Source organism: Sorex fumeus, unplaced genomic scaffold, assembly GCF_029834395.1.
Source record: "Sorex fumeus unplaced genomic scaffold, SorFum_2.1 ptg000044l, whole genome shotgun sequence".
Taxonomy (NCBI): Eukaryota; Metazoa; Chordata; class Mammalia; order Eulipotyphla; family Soricidae; genus Sorex; species Sorex fumeus.
Window position 1 is genome coordinate 56,918,038 of NW_026606101.1, and position 20,580 is coordinate 56,938,617.

A 20,580-nucleotide genomic window follows, 5' to 3' on the forward strand; every position below is an offset into this window, starting at 1 on the left:
GCCAGAATAAGGGGAATGCAGCAGGATGTAATTTTCCTCCTCTGCGTGTCTTCTCTTCCTCCCAATCCTTTTTTTGCATGACAGGGCTTTCTTCATTCCTCCTGGACTCACAGTTCTTTTATTCAATAGTCCCATGAGTTCAATTACGTTCAGTAAATGTTTGTTGAATAAGTTAGATTTTGTAACTAGACTGGAAAGTGAAATATGTTTGTAAGTAATTTACAGAATTTCAAAAAGGCTGTTAATAAAAAAAACTTTTGCAGCACAGCATGTATATAAATAAGAGCCTGGCTGTTAATTCACATAAGGACTTCCAGTTATATGGCAGTAAGGACACAGGTTAGAGAGATCTTGTTTCCATTGTATTATTATTCAATTTATTTTGAGATTTGAGTTTAAAAATAGAACAAACCACCTCAACTTTCCTATTGCTGGAGTCTTTCTTTCTCATCACTATCATTGGGTATTTGATTTTCTTTCAGAAATACAAAAATGAAAGAATTGTTTTCCATCTTATTGACAATCAAAAAACCCACGTTATTGGATATTTGACCGTTACATTTGCAGCGGCTGCTGAATTTTTCTCAGCTAGTGTTCTGAAAAATGGACATCATTCTGAATATCAATTTGCAACAGGCTAGTTTTTCTTAAAATAGTATATTACCTCCACCTTTAATCAAAATTGGTTAGATACAGTTATGTCTCTCATAAAATATGGAAGTCTTTCCTCTTTTCCTGAAAAAATTCCACCAGGAAATGACATGTTTCAAAAATCTTCCCAGTATGGCCTTCTCGTTGGATTAACATGTATTGTTCAGAAGTTAATCCAAAATCTGTGCAATAGAAATTATTTCTTACTTTTTAGAACTCAGATGACTCTTCATCTCTTTCCTTTCCCTACAATCATTTTGTGTGAAGGATATAGTTTCATTTCTTCTTTTTTTTTAAAGGTCAGTATTGATTCTTTTTATGCTAACGAGGGTCACCCTTAAACCTATCAATTGATTTAAAAAAGAGATTACCCATGCAATTAAAGTTTCTTCACACTAGTCCCTGGAGATCTGATTCTTTTGGGGCCAGCCTTTTCTCAGAAGTTAAATATCTTTTGCTGTTGTTCAGAAATTCAAATATAAGGGCCAAGGAAGAGAGAATTCAAAGGGCAAGCATTGCTTTTGCACAAGTTGCAGAAAAGCCCAGCAAAGGGAAGAGACAAAGGCATATACTCAGAAGAATGAAAAAAAATCCAGTTTATTCAGCACCAGTGTAGACCCAGCAGACTCCTCTAAAGGCTGAGTGCGGTGCTCATGATTTTGGTTTTTTTATAGGTGGTTCATGGCAGTAGACCCAAGGAAAGAGTCTTTCCACTTTCTTTTCGACCCACCTGTCACCAGTGCTCAGGGAAATGCCTGGCCTAGATCAAATCAGTCTTAATCTATCAGTCTTAATCTCAGCATGGGTATGGTGGTTTTTGTTTGTTTGTTTGTTTTGCATTCTTTTTTGCTTTTTGAGTCACCCCCAACGATGCTCAGGGGTTACTCCTGGCTCTTGCACTCAGAAATTCCCCCTGGTGGTGCACAGGGGACCGTATGGGATGCTGGGAATCGAACCCGGGTCAGCCGCATGCAAGGCAAACACCCTACCCGCTGTGCTATTGCTCCAGCCCCAGCACGGGGATTGTGAATCTGTCACCTTTCCTTCACAGTTATTTTCCCGCACAGAAAATAACTTCAGGAGAAGGCAAAAGACGGAGTCATTTTTTTGAATTTTTGTTATTTTTTTTTGTGCCACTCCTGGAATTGCTCAAAGCTTACTCCTGACTCTGCAGTCAGAAAGTATCCTGATGGTGCCCAGAGAACCTTCTGAAAAGCCTGGGATAAACTCCAGGTCAGTCACATGCCAGGCAAGCACCCTAACCGCTGTACCACCTCGCCAGCCCCTGAAGCAAGATAGTTTTTTATCGAAACTTATTTAGAAAGATGTGAGGGGAATCAAAGAGAGAAGAATTTTTTCAAGAGAAAGCACCCTAAAGTAGAAATAGGGAAGCAGAAAAACAGAGATAAGTAAGCGAGATACATGTGCAAGGGAGGGCACACGCTTGAAGAGTAAGCCCAAGGATGCAGTTTTATTTCTACACACTTTAATTTTGTCCATAGAAAACCCTAAAGATGCCACTAAAATTTCATATATATACACACTTAATTTTACATTTACTTGTAAGAATTCTTAGGAACAAGGATTTATTCTTTAAACTTAAAGCCTATTCAGATAACTCTGAGTCTCGATATTGAATTGTACAGAATTCTGTACTCTGATAGCATCTAATTTATATCTCATCTTTGTTTACTATCCTGACTGCATTTCTTGCATCTGTCTTATATAGTAGCTGGTTCTCTTTTTCTTTTTCCTTGACTACCAATCATACAGCAAAAACTTAGTCAATATATTATGCTTTTAAGAATTGACAAAATAATTGAATGAATTACATTGGATTGGAAAAATTGCATGGTAATAAGGGACATTTTTATTTTTTTAATTACTCTGTGCTCAGCTCCTAACACCAAATTGACACAAAGATTTTGTCAACAGTTAGGGCCTAAATGCCAAATGACTTAGAGTCATTTAAAGTATCTGGTTTATAGGCTGAAGAAATAAGACTGCGGGCAGTGCTTGCCATGCATATGGCTGACCCATGTTTAATCCCTGGAATCCCATATGATCCTCCTGAGCACCACCAGGAGTAATTCCTTAGTTCAGAGCCAGGAGTAACCACCAAGCATCACCCCCACCCGAAGTATTTGCTATGTAGAACTTCAACAAGCCTTTGCTGGGATCATTTTATGCCTACTAAAATATGGATATAAAAATTTCAAAATATATTGCTTTTCTCTTGTAATATCTTTGTTGAATTTTTAAAATTTTTACTTCTACTTTCCTACCTCTTCTACAACTTAACACACCCCAGTCTTATATTCCATACATCCATGTTTTAACTATCATTTGAAAATGTATGAGCTTTCAAATTCATGTCTTCTGCTCTGTTTTTCTTCATATTTTTATTATGCAAGATGAATGTACTGAATGTATTGTAATGTCAAGTAATGGGCAAACTATTGTTCATACAGGTTCTGAACCTGTATGAACAATAGTTTATCTATCTCACTCTCCTCTTGCCCCAGCAGGAGTCAATTTTCTAAGGAGAAAATCAACATGAAAAGAAACTATTGTACTAAATTAAGTAATATAATTACCATGGAGGCCAAAGTGTTTAAGAGTATGAAGAGATTGTTCACACTTTTTTTTCTCTGAGCCTAGAGTGTTACTCCCCTATATCTCCTCCTCCCAAATAACTCTTAATATTCCAGTTATCCTTTAAAATCTGATTTAAATTATCCTTTTATAGACATTTTTATAAATGTTTTGATTTTTCTTCCATGTCACAATATGCCTTCCATGTTATTATAATGTTCCACAAAACCTTTATATTAGAAACTCTTTTTTTTCCGTTTTTTTTATGTTTTTACAAAGTTATTTATAAATTACAGACTTATTCTGAAAAAAAAATTTGCACTTTCTTATTCATTACATCCCGCCCACCCACACTGGACAACTCATCGTTTATTTTCTCTCAGAGATATCAAAGTCATTTCTTGTGCTTTGGTTTTTTTATTTTTTTGTATGCAAGACATACATACTTTATAGTATGTACTTTATAGTAGGTTTAGTACTTTATAGTAGGTTTCCATGGCAATCAATTTGAGGCTAAAATATGACTTTCCTGGGCCAGAGAGATAGTGTAGAGGTTAAGGCACTTGTTTTGCGTATTGCAAAACCCTGGTGCAATTCCTGGCATCTCATAATGGTCTTCCCACAACAGCCAGGCATGACTCTTAGCACAGAGCCAAGAGTTAGTCCCAAACGCACCTGATCATTGTTTGCAACAGCCCCCACCAACAAAAAAATAGTTTTTCTCCTGCTTAACTTCTCTCTTTAGAGAACAGAATGAGGAACTTATGGGTCAACTGAAAGGATGACTCATCTTCCAGTTTAGACAAGTGTTTGCTTCATCCACACTTGAACATTCATTTTTTTCCTATGTGGACATGTTTTAACATTCATTTTTTTCCCTATATGGACATGTTTTGTACATTTCATTTTTTTCTGGATTCCAAATAACTTGCTTGAAATCGTAAAACCTACAGTATTTATTTTCAGTAAAGTTTTACTGTATTTCAATTTTATAGCCTGCGACTTTACTATGCAGGCCTATTGTTTCGAGGAGTTTCTTGGTAGAGGCTTTGGGGTTCTCTAAATATAGTATTATACCATCTGCGAATTGTGAGAGCTTGATTGGTATAGTATATTTTAAAATGTCCTGTGTGTCTTAGCTGTATGTATCAAAGGGTCTGTAAATGCTGCTGCTTAAAAGAAATGGAAAAATCTTATCACATGTGACAAGATAAAAGAACTCTTTATGTGTCAAGTGTTTTTGGTGCCAGCGAGACAGCTCAAAGGGTTGGAACACAAGCCTGGCATTCATTATGACCCAAATTGAGATCTGACAATGCATGTTCTCCCAAGTAGCTCCACTGTGGTTCTGGTGACCTTGGCACCACTTGTCCAAACAGAACATTATCTGTCCCAGTACTGAGCAATTGATTCAAATATCTCCTGCAGTGTCTTCCAATTCTTCTGAGCACTGCTTGGGAAGATCACTTCCCCTAAAGAATTACTGCTGACAAATTCAGTTTGAAGAGCAAACTTCTCCTTCTGCAAAGTATATTTTTTCAGTGTGCCCCTGAGAGCAGGAATTATCTGCCTATCATTGATAAAGTTGCATCTTACTTTGAATACTTAAGTCGAGAAGTAGGAGAGATATTTCTTGACTTATGGTGTTGTTTTGCATGGGCTGTACCCCAGCTTGTTCCTCAGCACTAAATATGTTCACCTAAGCACCACAAGAGTGTTCCCTGGGCATAAAACCAAAAGTAAGTCATGAACATAACTGATTGTGGGCCCCAGTCAAACAACAGCAACAAAATAATAATCATAAAAAAGCTGGCTCCGACATTGCCTGTGTGGGGGATCAGCATATAGGATCTGAAAAAAATTAAAAGCAAAGTCTCCAAAATTGTAGGTCTAAATTCATTTATAATTCTGATTTTCTCTAACTCAATGGCATTGGCAAATCTCTTAACCTTTTCAAGTCTTTATACTCTCAATGATAAAATGAGAATTAGAGGATTAAAATTTATCAAAGTTTGAAGTAGCACTGTAGAACTGTAGCACTGTCCTCCCATTGTTCATCGATTTGCTCGAGCAGGCCCAGTAGTGTTTCCATTTTGAGACTTGTTGTTACTGTGTTTGGCATATTGAATACATCACGGGTAGCTTGCCAAGCTTTGCCGGTGGGTGAGATACTCTCAGTAGCTTGCCAGGCTCTCTGAGAGGGGCAGAGGAATTGAACCTGGCTCAGCCGGACTGGCTGTGCGCGAGGCAAATGCCTTACCACTGTGCTACCACTACAGCCCAAGTTTGAAATAAAGGTAGAATAATGTAATGGAATTACCTGCAAGCACGTGTCTCAATATGATTTTTCTAGCCTGAACTCATGGCTAGAAGTGTTCATTCCTAGTCAAAACACCATTTAAAGTTCTTCCTTTATTTGGTTCTCTGGAAAACTTCAGCTCTGTTCTGTTATTTAAAGTATTTCATTATCTGTCCCATTCTTTTTTCTAGCTGTAAAATTAGAGCACATTTATTCTGATCTTTCTACTTCATAAGAGATTGAAGAACCACTTAGCTAACAAATGAAAGATTATGTTTACTCTTTCATTTATTAAACAACTGTTTCGTTGTAAGGGACCACACAAAATATCAAATAGTCAAAAATCAAAATATCAAAATATATATATACTCTAAATGCACAACAAATCTGACATAAATTTATAAGAATGCAAGCCTTTGTAGTAATATGTTGTAATATCCTAAATATGTTGTAATATCCTAAAGAATGCTAAATTCTTATGTTGATGTGACAAATGCTTAGAAACTCTGCCTATCACAATATGATAAATTACATTCAGAAAATAACTTAATTGAGCATATATTAGCTCCCTCTTGATCATCTTCATTAATCGTAAGTGTAGTATTATTAAGTGACAAGTTTCCTATGACAAAGAATTACAAAACATCCCTCTTAGTTTACTGTCACCCTTCAAAACATTCTCCAGCAATTAAAGTAAAAATAATGTTCTGAGTATAAAAATAAAGTTAAATATATGAGTATAGAAAAGTAATACTTCAAGATAACAGTAGTTTTCAAGAATTTTTAGCATTTTAATATCCTTAGAGATGACCTAATGATCTTATTATTGTTTATTTTGAACAAAAATTTAAATATCATTTTCCTGAAAGTAAAAGTTCAGCTTCAGATTATTAATATATAATAATATAGACAATTAGTCTATAATAATACAATTAGTGAGACTAAAGGTTTTAAAATAGGATACAAGTTTTTTTAAACATTTCAATATAAAAATATTAAAAATCAGGTCAGCAGATAGCTCAGAGTGGTAGAACAATCCAAGGTACAACATGGACTCCTAGCACTGATGGTACTAGAAGTTAATAGGCCTTAGCACCTAACCACTGGGCCCAAATATTCACCAGGCTGAATATTTCTGGGAATGGTTCCCAGTCTACCTTAGGCTGGTAAACTAAGGTAATTGAATTAAAATTAATTTTTAAATTAAAATTAAAAAATCAATTTATCTGAAAATAGAAATTGGGGAACAAATAAATTCTGATTTGTTTTTAATATATTATCAATAAATATTTTATATTTTGAAATATTGAGCACACAATTATAAAATAAATAGAACAATAGAAATGTTTGGCAATTGTTAATATGGTGACTCAACAAGGTTATCAAAAAACACAAAACCAGACACTTAAATTGGAATGGGGCTTATCAAACATGGTGACAAGATTTCTTAATTAATAGAAAATGGTTGTTGTTGGTTTTTTAAAGCACAGCATGCTGTTGCTATGTTATGTTATTTTTAATATATATATAGGCTTACTTCATAAAATTCCTAATGTACTTAAATTAATTTTTCTTGCTGTTTAGAAAGGGTAAAGAAATGTATGACATTCATTCTTTACAGAACACTACCAAATACCTCACCAAAAGTTTTGTGAAAAGTTCAGCTGTGTTAGATATCTGCATGTTCTGTGCAAAATTAGGTTTGAGTGTGAATATGTTTGTGTATTTGCAATGCAAGTATCTAAATGGTAAATGTTTTTTTTTTTACTTCCTTTAGGGTTGTCGTAAAATACATAACTTTGTTAATGTATTACCTAAAGGCATGAGCTTGACTTTTCTCTTACCCTTGGTTTCAAACAATGGAGATTACACATGTGTCGTAACATATCCAGAAAATGGGCGTATTTTCCATCTCACCAGAACTATGACTATAAAGGTAGTAGGTAAGCATAAGCACATACACATGCACACACACAGAAAAAAAAAATTACAGCAGTTTTGTTTCTATTCTCAATATTTTTTTCCAAACAAGAGTATGAATTCTGGAAGAAAAGTATGTGATATTTTTGTTTACTTTATGATCTCCCAAGTTTCCATCAATGCTCGATACATAGTAGGCATAACTGTTGATCTACTGGGTGAATTATTGAATGAATGAAAGAAAGATACTTTGAGCAATGGAGTGCTAGTCAGACCTGTATTTAAGTTATACCAATGCAGTTACGAACAACGTGAATCTGATCAAGTCACATTCTTCTGCTTATACGAGGAGTAGGACTATACCATTCAAGATAGTTGGAGATATAAGCAAAGCACATAATATCCTAATAAGGTTCCAGGCACATAGTATAGACTCAGTGCATAGTAGTTAATATTTTGTCAAAAAAAGTAGACTGTCTCTTTCAAAACACATCATTCAGGAGCAAAATACATGATCCAGAAATACTGTAGTTAATTACTAATATATGTGTTATCAGTGTTTCAATCTTTCCTTTTCACTGAGAATAAGCGATGAGTAATGTGAAAAGTAGAAAAGATAACATCTAAGAAGAGTCAACAGAGCCCTATCAAAGCCAGAAATCAAGAGAAACAGTGTCAGGTAGGTGGCAGTTAGAGAAGATTCCTAAATAGCACCTCATTGAATATCATATCTACCTCATTGAAAATGATAGTATATTATGGACTGAAGGAATAGTACAGCAGACCTGCATGTGGCTTACCCCGCTCCCTATAAGGTCACTAGAATGAATGACCTTTCCCCCAAGCTCCACCAGAAGTGATCCCTGAGTGCAAATCCAGGAATAAGCCCTGAGCACTCACAGCTGTGCCAGCTGCCTCTCTCCCACCCCCGAAATAAATAAAAAGTCAAAATAAGGGGCTGGAGCAATAGCACAGTCGGTAGAGCGTTTGCCTTGCACACGGCCGACCCGGGTTCGATTCCCAGCATCCCATATGGTCCCCTGAGCACCGCCAGGAGTAACTCCTGAGTGCAGAGCCAGGAGTAACCCCTGTGCATTGCCAGGTGTGACCCAAAAAAGCAAAAAAAAAAAGTCAAAATAATTTAAAAATGACAATACATCAAAATAAGATTTTTATCTTACCTTGTTTTCTACTAGATGGAAACATTAAGTCTCAGTGAGAGACAATAGCTGCTTGAAACACTCCATAAGTTAGTGAAATAAGCAATCATAAATCGCACGTTTCTAACTAGTTGCTTGGGACACTTTATACTGATCTGCCATTGGATGCAACGTAAATTAAGAAAAGATTTTAAGGACACTTTTCAGATAGTGTCCATAAGAATTCGTTTTGTAAAGAACAGTTTATTTCTAATAAAAATCAATTTTGTAATCACTTCTCTCTGCTAACTCTCAGAAAGATTCTGAGTTGGTGAGCAATTCGGAAGTAAACCAAATTTAGAACCTAACATAAATGGATTTTTAAAGTCAAATGAGTTACATAAATCTTGACGTCTTCACACACACACATATACACATACTTAAATGGATATGTTTTTGAAAAGTTAGGAACAGACAAGCTGGATCACCCTGATTTATGGATTTAGCAGATGACAGATGGAGAAGGAACCCTTACCCCACTCTCAGACAATCCTATTTTATTTTTTGAAGCTTTGAAGTATTGAATGTCTTTTACATCTCAGTAGTGGATGTTTTATAAAGCATTAGTTAGTTTGACACTAACAGTGAACCCATGAGGTAATTTTAATTATCCTCATTTTAGAGTTGAGGATAATTTGCTTTTTTAAAGACAGTATAGAACAGAGCCACATGGTTAGTATGTGTCTCAATAAAGATTTAGACCATAGACAGTAAATGTTTGAAGCCCACACCCCTATAAGGTCCTTTAAGGGTATTTAAATTTTATTTTAGGAATATAGCTTACCACATGTAAAAGTAGTTCTATAAATGAACATTCCATGGATCTAAACATCAGGCAGCTTTACATTGTTGGCCTTGTGATTTTTGAGTTTGTTCATTCATTAATTAAATGTTTAGAATTAAGTACTTTAGGTATGTTGAATGGATATGTAGAAACAATTCAGTTAGACATGCAAGCAATTCATTATTAGATTGTATGTGAATTCTACCCATGTCAATTTTAGAAAGTAAATATTCTGTTTACACATTCATTAGTGGATACTAAGTACATCATGCTTTTTTCTTTGCTTATATGGCAATAATGAAGTGTTGCAATTGAGCATATATTTAACTGATGGTCCCCTCCAGAAGAATCGATACACTATGCCAGGAAGTTGAGCAAGGCTCTATAGAAGATTATGTTTTTGAGATGGATCATGTGAGATAAAGCCAACATATTCAACATCATTTTCTTTTGTCCTTTTTCATAGGTTCTCCAAAAGATGCACTGCCCCCTCAATTCTACTCACCTAATGATCATGTAGTTTATGAAAAAGAGCCTGGTAATTACAGCTATGTCTCTGAATTTCAGTTAGATTGTCTTAATTTCAAGAACTAAAATGCCACTTGATACATAATTAAGAGAGTTATTGGGTAGCATGAATTGAAACTGCGATGTATGAAACCAAGGCAACTTTGGGGATGAACTTGTTCATCCACCCATGAGATGCTCAGGGATGGTCTCTCTCTAGGAGTTGCTCCCTTCTGTAACTGCTAGCAGATTATTGCTCTAGTGATTTCTGCTTGTGTCAAACTTTTGCTTGTGTGAGATTTGGTTTTCCAAAGCTGATACTTTAATCTTCTGCTTCACCACAGACAGTCAGCGAGTAGATCTGAGTGACGAATTCTTAATCCAATAGTACATTGATTAGAGTCTATCAAATCTTTACTATGTCTATATGTGTTGTATTTTTAATTTAATTTTTAATGAATATAGTCTTTTTTGTAACAAACAAAATAAGACATAATGTATTACTCTTCTGACTCACAATATCCCCCAGATAAGTGAGAACCTATAGAAAGATTTTAACATGTTCTCTGTTGTATAATTTACAACAAATTTACTCTAAACCAAAAGAGAATTTTTAAAGAACATGTGTTTAAAATGTACTAATGATAATAGAAGCATCATCAATATAGGTGGATAATATATCCCACACCCCAAATTTAAATAAAATTTCAGAGTGAGCTTCCTTTAAAAAAAAAAAAGATCTCCCAACTCTAAATGGACCAAATTTTATAGACTTATTTCTATCTCTATAATGATATGAGCACATTTTTCTATTTTCAAGATAAACCTTATAAATCATATAAATATGCTTCCTATACCTATTATTTAAATTCCTGAACTCACATTCATTTTGCATTATACTACATATTTATGTAGAAAACTAGAAAGACATGAGAAGCAGGTAGTGGAGAAAAATAAGAGTCTGGTCTCTCAGTTAGATAAACGAGTTCACATTATGATGACATTATAATTTGTCACCTCAATCCAGCCACTTTTTGTTGTGAAAACAGTCAATATTAATAACTAATGAGGAAACAAGTATAAGATAGAATTCTCCAAGGAAACCTGTATTAGAAGGTCAGTCTAGGACAAACCCTTGCCAGTAAATTATCTGATCGAAAAATGTCACTAAACATCTTTAAACTCCCAGCTTTTACATCAGCAAAATATAATTTAAAAAAAAGATTTTACCAAATGTCTTAAAAAGAAAACTAAAAATATCATCATTATATTTAATTTTATTTATATTTAAGGGAAGTGAATTTTATTTATTTATTTATTTATTTATTTATTTATTTATTATTGAGACACCATAAGGTACAGTTGTAGACTTACAAATTTTTGTGCTTGGGTTTCAATTATACAATGATCAAATACCCATCCCTCCACCAGTGCCCATTTCCCACCACCACGAATTGCAGTATCCCTCCCACCCCCCAACCCCCACCCAACCTGCCTCTGTGGCAGGGCATTCCCTGAATTTTAAAGCTATCAGTGAATGTTTTCCTGAAGTGATGATGATGATGATGTTATGATGATGATGATGATGATGATGATGATGATGATGATGATGGTGATGATGATGGAGATGATGATGATAGTGGTGATGACAATGATGCAAGGAGCCATTCTAACATCCCTCTCAGAATTCTTGCAGAATTCTTGTCAAATTGTCTTTCAGCTTGTTGAATGCATCCAGATGACATGAAAGTTTCAAGAAGTGGCAGATCCTACTGATTTTCTCAGTTATGGCATTGCTGCTTCGTCCTGGGGCATGGAACAAAGACCTTTCTGGGTTTTGGTGGAAATAATAAAAAAGGAGGGTAGATTATGAAAGTTTAGTGCTAAAACAAATAGTATCAGATCCTTATTTTTTTTAAAAAATGTCGGTTTAGATTGTACTATAGATTAATTAAAGCAATTTTTTGTTTGCTTTTTGGATCACACCCAGCAATGCACAGGGGTCATTCCTGGCTCTGCACTCAAGAATTACTCCTAGCGGTTCTCAGGGGACCATATGGGATGCTGGGAATCGAACCCGGGTTAGCCGCGTACAAGGCAACACCCTACCTGCTGTGCTATCGCTCCAGCCCCAAAAGCAAAGATTTTTAAATAGATCATATTAAGATGCTGTATCTTTTTGCTAGTCTTCTAAAAAGTGACTGACCTCCTTTCTTAGTCTTTTGTTTTGGAATGAACTTGCTGAGGGCACTATCAACCTCAGGTGAACCAAAGCATGATGGATTACTTTATGATGATCCACTTAAAATATTCAGATGAAGAGTTTTAAGCATATGTAACTTTTAATTTCTGATTTGTCACAAAGGAGAACGAATATTATTCCTTTGTTGAAGATTACAGACTGATTAGTTAAGTCATTTTTATTTTGCTTGTTTGCTTTAGGAGAAGATCTACACATTCCATGTAAAGTCTATTTCAGTTTCCTGAATAACTCTCGCAATGAGATTTGGTGGACCGTTGATGGAAAAAAGCCAGAGGACACCTCTTTTGACATAGCTATTAATGAGAGGTAATACCGGCACAGTTCAGGTGGTGAATAAGCTTTGTCCCCCACCATCTAATACCCTTGGGTGTATGTGAATCAATCAAAGTAAAATTAACATTTTGCCTAGCAGCAAGATTTTCAGTTCTTTAGTGTCCGTTCTAAGTAGAATTACTTGCTTGCAAACCAAGGCCCAGAGTTTAATGAATTTGTCCTGAGACTGGGCTTCTTCCTAAGAGGCGGTCCATAAGGTGTTTCATCATGTTGCCTTCAGCCCAGCAAGACTCATACACTTCTGCTACTTCTGGAAGGAAAGTATATGGGATAATTACCCTGTGTGAAATGAAGGGTCACAATATCAAGTTGCCACAGAATGGTTTGTCATGGAACATTGTTCTCTTTCTCACGTCTTAATCTGGACTTCAGATAATCATGGTACCTTTCTGTCTTGCAGTGAGCTTGTGTTTTTTATGTTTCTCTCTTCACACAACAAATAAGTCACATTGAAAAATTCATTGCTCTTTAATCTTTCCTAAATATATCAAGAATTTTAAGTTTTATTTTTAAAGTGGGTGGGATAATAATATAGCATTATAATTAAAATGCAATAAGCTAGTTAAATGCTAGAATACATAACTAGTAATAACTTGCAGTAATATATTAAAGTAGCAAGCTGAATATTTTTATTCCTAAATAAATATGATTGATTTTAAAATGGAATATATCAACAAGGAATAAAATAGGGTTTTTCAAGACAAAAAGTGTCTCTGTTGACGAAGCATACAATCTAAAAGAACAATTAATTTTCTGTAATTAATGAAAAAAAAAGCAATCAACTACAAGACAAAATAGACCAAGATCATATGCCTTCTCATCAATGGGCAAATATATTTTAAGCTAACTGAACATCTAGAAATCCAAAGATAAACCTTTTTTCTTGTAGTATACTAAGACTATGCAAAGATTACAAAATAATAATTTTCATCAAGTACCTATACATTGTTCTTGTTCCATTTTAGAGTATCAGGTCATGTTCTCATTAAAATAGTTTCTCCCTGGGTACTGAGGATTTATAAAAACTGCCTGGAAAATAAAGGAAGCAATATTCCTCATAGAAGAACATCATGTACAGATGCTTGGAGGTTAGAGTACCAGTGGATATTAATAGGAATATATAGAAATTTTTTTTAAATTAGAGCATTTTTTGCAGAAAATATTGATTAAAAGATGTCACTGTAAGCACAGGGGGCAAGTTATTGATCAGTTCAAAAATTCTGAACATTGTGCTTTCTAATCTCTAAGAATAATGGATGAATAGTAATGTAACCCCGATTGCTCCTCCCTGCTGCTGCTGAGATACAGACTCACTGTTCATAGTTGAGTAGTGCTAAATGACTGTAGGCTAAATTCTTCACAGCCCTTCACGAATTATCATGCCTTTGAGGGAAAACAAGCGAGTACTCAGCCATGGAAAAGAGGGTTGTTATTGGTTTTATTTTTCTCCACTTTTGTGTTAAAATAAAAACAAACAAAAAAAAAGAGATAAAAAGAAACAAACAAAAATTTAAAAATCTTGTTAGTGGATCCCACAGCACTTAATTTGTGCCCTGGCCTGGTTGATTCAGACATATTTATTTTTATATGTTTGGCTTGTTCTGAGCTTCTTTTCCTTTTTATATGTTAGAAAATAGCCATGAGATTTCAGTATTTTGTCTAAGATATTTGACCCGTGTTCAAAATCCAGGCATTGGATATGATTGAAATGCATCAACTATTACAGTGGGGTGATATTATTGCCTACTTCTTACACACAAACTGATTAAATCTTCAGAATTTTTGCACCAATTTAATACTATACAGGCATTTCTTCCCTCTCCTTTTTCAAATAAGAAACTTGAGACTTCGAAAGATTATGTATTTTGCCCCAAGTACGTTGCTAATCAGCCACAAAGCCTGGATCAAACCCAACAGATCTGGTATCAGAAATGTATTTCTAATACAGGCAAGCATCCTGCCTCAAAGGAGATGATCTGAAGTGTGTGTTCTACCGCATAGTATACCATGCTCTGACCAAGCCGTTGGAATTGTTTGCTGTATAAAGTGTAATTGAATACTATTGGAATTTAGAAACTATTCTCCTTTTTAAAGAGCTGGGTCACAGACGACACAGTTGTCACTCCAGTGTGCCCTCCCTCCAAAAAGTGAGATGATTATTTTTGTCTCTCTCATCAAGAGAACATTATTTAAAAAATAATAAAAAGTTTATTGAATCACTGTGAGATAGACTCTTACAAAGCTATTCATGATTAGGTTTCAGTCATATAGTATTACAACACCCATTCCTCCACCAGTGTACATTTCCCAGCACCAGTGTCCCCAGGTTCCATCCCATCACTGCCCCCCCCCACCAGTCTGTCTCTATGACAGGCACTTTTCTCTCTCTCTCCTCTCTCCTCTCTGTCTCTCTCTCTCCTCTCCTCCATCTCTTCCCTCTTCTTTCCCCTTCTTCCTCCCCTTCTCCTTCCCTCACTCCCCCACCCCCACCTTTTGGGCATTGTGGTTTGCAATACAGATACTAAAAAGATTATCATGAATATCTTTTTACCTACTTTTTTTTTTCTTTTTGGGTCACACCCAGCGATGCACAGGAGTTACACCTGGTTCATGCACTCAGGAATTACTCCTGGCAGTGCCCGAGGGACCATATGGGATGCTGGGAATTGAACCCAGGCCGGCCGGCTGTGTGCAAGACAATTGCCCTACCTGCTGTGCTACTGCTCCAGCCCCCAACTTGTTACCTACTTTTAGCCCTTTTTTCTTGTCCAGCGTGATCACTGACTCTTACTAATACTTTGATTTTCTTTTCTCTTCTTTCTAGTGTACATTATAGTAAAACAGAAGATGAAACAAAAACTCAGACTTTAATCATCAAGGAAGTTACCGCTGAGGATCTCAAACGCAACTATGTGTGTCATGCTAGGAATTCCCTAGGGGAGAATGAGAGAAGAGCCATGGTGAAACAGAAAGGTAACGAATGCATCTGTAGGGCAAATGTATAAATTCCCAATATAACTTTGTGGTGAACAGGGGAAAATGGGAAATTCAGCAGAAGAGCTCCAGCACCTAGCACAGTATTAAACAAGTTTTATCATCTCAGTATTTAATAGAAAAATCTGGACAGAAATTTTTCACCTATATAAAGACACTCAAAATTTTGTTTCATATAATGTTTTTCAACTTAGTACCCAAATGTATCTTAAAAATCCATATAATTATGATGATGACACATAATACTTTGAATAGTCATAGACAATAAAATATTCACTGTCACCAAAGATATAATGAATCTGATATAGTAATGTATTTTTGGTGGTTGTAAATGTACTCTTAGAAATTATCTGTGGCAAAGTTTGAGTCATAAAAATGATCACACACATGACTTAATGCTTTTGGAATTTTTCCTGAATAAAAATAACTTGAACAGAAAGAGAACTGAGTACCCATTGATATTCTTAGAAACATTATCAATAACAATGAAGCACTATAAATAGCAGGCAACAGATTTTGTATTTGTGGTTAAGATTCTGTCTTAAAAACTAGAATTTTAAATTATTATTTAAGTACTACTTATCAACATTGAGGAAAATTTATAATAAACCTCTGTCATACTTCTGAAATTAATAGTTTGTAAATTCTTACTTAAATGATATAAACATGATTTCTGTGTTGACATTGCTATATTTCTGTAATGAATAAAAATTGTAAAGCTTTCTTCTTTGAGCCATTGAAATAGACTCTGAAATTTTTAAAGGGTAGGGATTTCTAATGTAATATAGAATGCCAGACAATTAATCTCTTAAGGGATGCTTGTTAATGATCCGGAGAGAGATAATGATGATTTATCACTGATACACTCAAGCCATTTAGAATCATCCTGAATTCCAGTGTCAGATGCAGCCATAATATTTAAATCGATAGTAAAACACATTAAATGCTAACCTATGACTACTATATTTTCTAATGGAATTAAAATATTTTCAAAGCTGATGAAAGTGCAGACATTTACCTTAACATCTCATTACAATTTAAAAGTAAATGCAAAGGCCTGGTATTTGCATATTGGTTCTGGATAGTTAACTTCTGCTCCTCCATCATTCTGGATAGAGAAGACTAAAATTACATGGTAGAAGGCAATGCTTCCCAATGCTATTTCCTAAGAACATTTCTAATGCCCTTTACAGTGTTGAAGTTTTTTTTTTTTTTTGTAAATTAGACTCAAATAGTTTATGTTGGAGCACATTTTTCTGTGACCTTGGAACAGAAACAAGCTTTATGAGCTGCGTATTCTTCATATTTACCATAGCAAAATAATACTGCTCCCTCATTAACTTCTTTAAAGTGTTCATTGCAAGGAGAGAAGGTGTCAGTGTTGGTGGGATTAGTATTGGAATATTGAGTGTCTGTAAACAAATGCAAACAAATCTTTGCGAACCATGGTGTTTAAATAAAGTGGGGGGAAAATTATAGTGATTATTGCAATTATTGGGATATATACATATATTAAATTCTGACTAAATGTAAGCTTTATTTATTATTATGTTCACAAGGTACTCATAGTTATTTGACCATAATTTTATAAGTCAAGGGTTAGGATACTGCATACAAGATTTGATAAAATTTATTTCTATAATTTTTTTTATAAATTAATTTGTTGAATCACAGTTACAAAGCTTTCGGGTTTAAGTCTTGGTCATAAAATGATCAAACACCCATCCTTTCACCAGTGCACACTTTCCATGACCAAAAACCCCAATATACTCCCCATCCCACCTCTTCTTCCTACCTGTGTGGCAGATAATTTCCATATTACTCTCGCTGTACTTTGATTACATTCAAATTTTGACACCATTATTATTTGGAATTTTCCCCCAACACTCAGACCTGCCTAAAAGGCAATATTAGACAATTTGTTTTCAATTTCTGATTATGAATAGCATATGATGTTGCACAGCTACAATACCTTGGGATTCTGAAATTTTAATAATTAAGTCTGGAGAAATTTCTACCAAAAGCCACTGGGTTCTAAGATTTGTTCCTGTGTCTCTTGGATCATGACCTAAAGAGCTTAAGAATCAGCTGGAGGGGCCGTCCATAGGCAGCATCTCGGGGTCACGTCGGGGCCGGGGAGAAGTATTATAGATTCTTGAACCTTTGTGGGACTCATTTCCTGAGGCATATAGTTCAGGAAATCATTATACAGTGTAACATAAAATAATAACTTATCAGATGGTTACAAACAAAACAATTGGTCATATAGATAGTGCAGCGGGTAAGGTGCTTGCTTTGCATGCAGCTGGCTTCATTTCAATCAAAAGCATCCCATATGATTCCCAGTAATGCCAAGAAAGAGTGAGAGTGGGAGGGTGAGAGGTGACAGGGAAGAAAGAAAGGAAGGATGAAAAGGAAGGAAGGAGGGAGGAAAAGAGAAGGAAGGAAGGAAGGAAGGAAGGAAGGAAGGAAGGAAGGAAGGAAGGAAGGAAGGAAGGAAGATACATGATTTAGGAACTGGTGGGTAGGATGCTTGCCTTGCATGTGAGTTTGATTTCCCACTTTCCACATAGTCCTCCAAGCACTACCAGGAGTAATTCTTGAGTGCAGAGACAGGAGTAACCCCTGAGCCTCACTAAGTGTGAACCCCCAAATAAAACAAAGCATTAAATGTATGATTAGTAGTGTTGCAAATCTGCTTTAGTAGCTCTTTTCACAAATTCCCATTGTGAATAGTTTAGAGAGAATGCCTGTGGAATGTTCTAGGAGAAAGGCATCTACTAGACCATCTGCCCATGCTGAGCAGTAACATAACACAGTCCTGTCTATGTCGTTGCAATAGTACCAGAAGTGTTAGAGTTTGTTTCCTTGCCTTCCATTTTGTGAACACTAATACTGAAAATCAAGGTAGACTGTTTTCAGCATCATTTATTATATGCATAGGTGCTTCTCTGTAGTTATTGACGAAGCTTTCTGTGTACTCCATTGATAAATTGATGGGATAGTAGTTAGGAATGAAAATCTGAGATGTTCATTGGGATAAGTCTGTTGACAGCATAATTTCCTCATGTTTCTTAATCATGCCTGTTACTAATCCAGAGCTGTGGTGCAAATCTGTATGGGAGAAGTCCTAGGCTAAAGAGTGGGTACCACAATCACAGATCCAGGCTGTGATTCTCAGTTTCTCTAGATAACCACTGTGCATTTGTGATTATGGATGCCCTGAAACTGTTATGGTGCTGGAGTTGAGTGTGTCTGGACAGTGCCCCAAGTTTCACAGCTGTTGGTTCCCAGCAGCAGCTGTGGTGTTGAAGTGAAGTAGGCAGGCCAGGGCAGCAGTTGGGATCTCATGGCCACAAGAGCCTTTATAGCATGATCGTCCTGTGTAGCTGCAAGGGAGTTTGCTTTTGCCAGCAACATCAGGCAGCAACTTTAGGTCCAAGATCACTCAGACCATAATCGCATCCTGTGGTATATGATACTGAAAGTGTTTTTACAAAGCCTCTGGCGCCTCATTTCAGCAGGCCTATGTTGCAGCCAAGTGTTGATAATCATCAATGTCTACATACACCCTTGCAGCGAGTCAAGTTTTTCTGGACAGAGTGTATCAACTCAAAGTACCCAAGGGCCCCTCTGGGTCGTATTTGACCAAGGCAAGCTGAGGTTCAGCACTGCTAATGCCTGGTTCACTTACACAATTTTGAGGAGTACTGACTGGAGAACTGGATTCTCTGTGACCACGTTGCTCTGCCACATTTGATCACACCTTTTGGAATCACCTATTCCCCAAGTTTCAGAAGGCCTGTGTGATGGAGGCAGAATGAGAGCTTGTGAGTGCATGGTGGTGTCTGTGTATCTCGTTTGACTGCACCTATAGGACAACTGAGAGTTCAAGGATGACAGTGGTGAGAATACTTGTGCGCTTGAGTTACCAAGGATTCGAGGTTGCCAGTGGCAGGCCTGGACATGAATGGGCAACCTGTGAGGGGGTGGGCTTTTGAGGAGAATGGGACCTCAGTTACATAACATGCCAACAGTAGCACATCAGGCTATAGAGACAGACCCCTTTGTTAACTGGCTATATAAGGTCTGCCTAACATTGGTGTAGGAGGGCTACAGTCAAATGTGGACTCAGACGACATGAGGATTTTATACAAAGCATCACTTGATCACTTGATCACATGACTTCTCGTTAATCGGCGATTTGCTCGAGCGGGCGCCAGTAACGTCTCCATTTGTCCCTGTTGCATGCTAGTGTAGCCCAATGGCGTCTGTTCGCTCTAGGAACATGAAGAGCCTCAAACCGATTGTTCATGATCTCAATGAAGAAGTCTGATCATCTGGTAGGTGGGCAGCTACGCGATCTTTTGCATCCCATGGAATCCAGTCAGTAACAGCTCTAGTCCAGCGGTCATCTTTAAATCTCATTATGTAACCAGCCTATCTGATTTTTGACACCTTGGCAAACGAGACAGAGTCCCTGATCGTCGACGGATGTCGGAGCTCCGGATTCTTTCTCTCATTTGAGTGAAACGTGATATTTCAAGCATAGCTCTTTCAATTCCTCTTTGGGAGACCTGAATAGCGTTCTCATCTTGTTTGCCTAGGGCCCAGGTCTCTGAGGCATATGTTAATGCAGGAAGAACAGTGGAATCAAAGAGATGTGCCCAGAGCCGGAGGTTCTTCATCCTCTTAGCTATTTCTTCGATGTTCTTGAAGGCGTTCCAAGCCTTTCTCTTCCTCCTGCGCAGCTCGGGTGCCAGGTCATTTGTCATGTTGACTTCTTGACCTAGGTACACATAGCTGTTGCATTCGGAGATGGTTGTTCCATTGAGAGTGAATGGGGCTTCAGGAACGAGGCTGTTTCTCATAAACATTGTCTTTGTAAGATTCAGCTGTAGACCGACCTTTCCACACGCACGGTCGAAGTCGGCCAGCATTTGTGCCGCTTGGCTGATGTTTGGTGTTATTAAAACAATGTCATCAGCAAAGCGGAGGTGGTGTAGTTGCCGACCATCTATCTTCACTCCCATTC

General features: G+C 36.5%; 1 protein-coding gene across 3 annotated transcripts in view; it reads left to right on the forward strand.

The window, feature by feature from the left end:
• IL1RAP (interleukin 1 receptor accessory protein) overlaps positions 1-20,580 on the forward strand; it is a 154,035-nt gene that overhangs the window by 104,141 nt on the left and 29,314 nt on the right. For all 3 annotated transcript variants that reach the window (XM_056121705.1, XM_056121706.1, XM_056121707.1), the window contains 4 exons: positions 7,323-7,488; positions 9,915-9,986; positions 12,398-12,524; positions 15,376-15,524. In XM_056121705.1, coding sequence (XP_055977680.1) covers positions 7,323-7,488; positions 9,915-9,986; positions 12,398-12,524; positions 15,376-15,524 — 514 coding nt within the window. The remainder of the gene's footprint in view (positions 1-7,322; positions 7,489-9,914; positions 9,987-12,397; positions 12,525-15,375; positions 15,525-20,580) is intronic.